Here is a 2,373-nt window from a genome sequence, read left to right as displayed (position 1 = left end):
ATGTTTATAATTTTTAATTCCAAATTTCGTATTAAAAAAAAAAATCCAGTATATAAGAATAAAAAAAAATATATAAGAATTAATCCTTTTGAACTAGAGAAATCGCACAGGGAGATCATCTTCAATACTTTAGAGCACTGAGGAGTGACCTTAAAAATAAAATTTTCAATTTATTTATAAACATATTAAATTCTTTATTTTTAAAACAAAAGAGAAATATTTTTTTAAATCCCCAAAATTTAAAATTAAATATTTATATTAAAATGTTTTTAAATCAAAAACAACCCTGTTTGGTATTAAAGCGTTTCTTTCAAGTTCTTTCACTTAATTTTTTTGTTTGTAATTTTCTTTTATAAAATAAATTTGTAGCAAAATATTGCTGGACGATAGCTAAAAACCAGTCATCACTAGTAAAACAAGTTAATTTCAATATGGCACTTGGATATAGTTTTCACCCAATTATAAGCAATCCTTTAGCTATATACATTGACAGTATCTAGAAATCCTACAATCCAGTTGAAAAGTCGTATACTTTCAGCATCATCAAGCTGATTTCAGATACGAGTATATTTTAATGAAATCTAATTTAATATGTTTCATTAAGCTATAAAGTATTTAAATAAATTAAAAATTATTACTTGTAATTATTTTAGTTATAATCTAACCTCATTTCGCTCATATTTCATTAAAAGCATTTCAAATTCTACTTATAACACTCTTCGTACTCTTTTTTCACGAGATGGAGCTAATCGATTTATTGTGTTCAAATGTAAATTAGTAAATTAGTACTTTCAAAAGACTCAAGAATAGTTTTAAAAAGCAAGGCAAAGATAAAAAATAATATTAAATGAATTAAAAATTTTAAGCCAACAGCTTAGCATTAGCATAACAATTCTATCCATTATATCAAGTAGAATTGAACACAATAGAACTTTTAGCCAAATCTCTTACTCATTTGCTTCCGAACTTCTCTTTGTTTTTCTGCCAGCTCTCACTATTTTATTAACTTTCATTCTGTTTTGCACACTCTTGTCATTTGCACGTTTACAAAGCACTCAATAAATTTCTTTTCTCCACTTTCCCTCCCTTACTCCATTTCGCATATAGGCTACCCCACACATGCCCACCAAGCGTCGTTCGGTGGCGCGCAAAGTGCGTCCTCAGTCCGTCGTGGAGAACCTCAGCTTGGGGCATATACCCGACCTGTTGGAGTCACCCTCTTCGCATCGCTCCTCGTCACAGCTATCGCCACGCGATTCGAATGGCATGGGCGCCAGCATTGCCGGCACGACTACTGGGGGTAGTGGCAACGGGTTGGATGATTTAGGCGGTGACGAATGCGGCGACTCAATAACTGAACTTCCCAGCGCCTCATTCCAATTGCAACATCTGGTTAAGGGACGACCGAAACGCGCCAAGACGCGCGCACCAACGCGGCCGTTGGTTGCGGTGGACAATAGCGCCAGCCCGAGCACCAAAGAGATAGGCGAGGGTTTGGATTTATTCTTTCGTCCCGGTTCGGTGACGCCCACCACGTTGACGCCGCTGATTTCACCCACTTCCGAAGAGTGCAGCTCGCTATCGTTTGTCGATAGTCCAACAATGAGTCGTGATGGCAACGGTCATCTGACATCCGAAGAAACTACACCCATATTGGAGGAGCGCAGACCCATTAAGCTGGATCGGCAGTCACCATTGCTCAAGGGTAAATGTAATTACTCAAACCAAAAATTGTTACTTGAAATTCCCGCATCATATTAACCTTGCTACTTGCAGGCGTGCCATGGACCACACGTTCGCGTTCGACAGACAATTTGGAAAAATATTCGCCACTAATTGGCCGTAAATCGCCGCTGGTGAAAATGCGTACTRAAGGTGGCAGCGTTGCGGCGGGTGATGAGCCCAATTCAGCACTAAAAGCTCCAGAACGTGAGAATAAGATGCGTTCGCCAAGCAGTGATTCGATACGTAGCCACACCGGAGGCGATGGCATCAGCATTAAGACCACTAACSGTATTATACGCACACCAATAATACTGCAGAAGCCACGTCCCTGGTCGGTAGTAGGAAATGAACCCAAAGCGCCTGGTGCCAACGACTTCCAAAACAGTGACTCTAGTAAAACGACGCCGGAAAAGCTCGATGAAGGTAAGCGTACTAACAATTTATAAAATGCGTTTTAAATGCGTTTGCTTAATGATTTATAAATTGCAGATGCTGAATCCATATCGTTTAGTCAGAGCAGCAACAATGTCGGCAGTGTGCCAGGTAAGCTATGGTTCTTATACTCTCGCAACAATGTTGCTAAAGAGAGTATTATAGTTTTGTTCACATAACGGTTGTTGTAAGTCCTAAAACTAAAAGAGTCAGATA

At 38.6% G+C, this 2,373-nt stretch overlaps 1 protein-coding gene across 2 annotated transcripts in view; it reads left to right on the top strand.

Annotated features, from left to right (window-relative positions):
- Positions 1–2,373, top strand: part of LOC108978976 (F-actin-uncapping protein LRRC16A) — an 80,985-nt gene that overhangs the window by 74,984 nt on the left and 3,628 nt on the right. For both annotated transcript variants that reach the window (XM_018949506.1, XM_018949507.1), the window contains exons 18-20: positions 1,108–1,711; positions 1,777–2,148; positions 2,215–2,268. In XM_018949506.1, the coding sequence (XP_018805051.1) occupies positions 1,108–1,711; positions 1,777–2,148; positions 2,215–2,268 (1,030 nt within the window). The remainder of the gene's footprint in view (positions 1–1,107; positions 1,712–1,776; positions 2,149–2,214; positions 2,269–2,373) is intronic.

The sequence above is a fragment of the Bactrocera latifrons genome, unplaced genomic scaffold (assembly GCF_001853355.1).
Source record: "Bactrocera latifrons isolate USDA-ARS-PBARC rearing strain unplaced genomic scaffold, ASM185335v1 scaffold_13, whole genome shotgun sequence".
In the NCBI taxonomy this organism is placed as follows: Eukaryota; Metazoa; Arthropoda; class Insecta; order Diptera; family Tephritidae; genus Bactrocera; species Bactrocera latifrons.
Note: the sequence above shows the minus strand (reverse complement) of the source record. Positions and strands in the feature narration are given on the sequence as shown.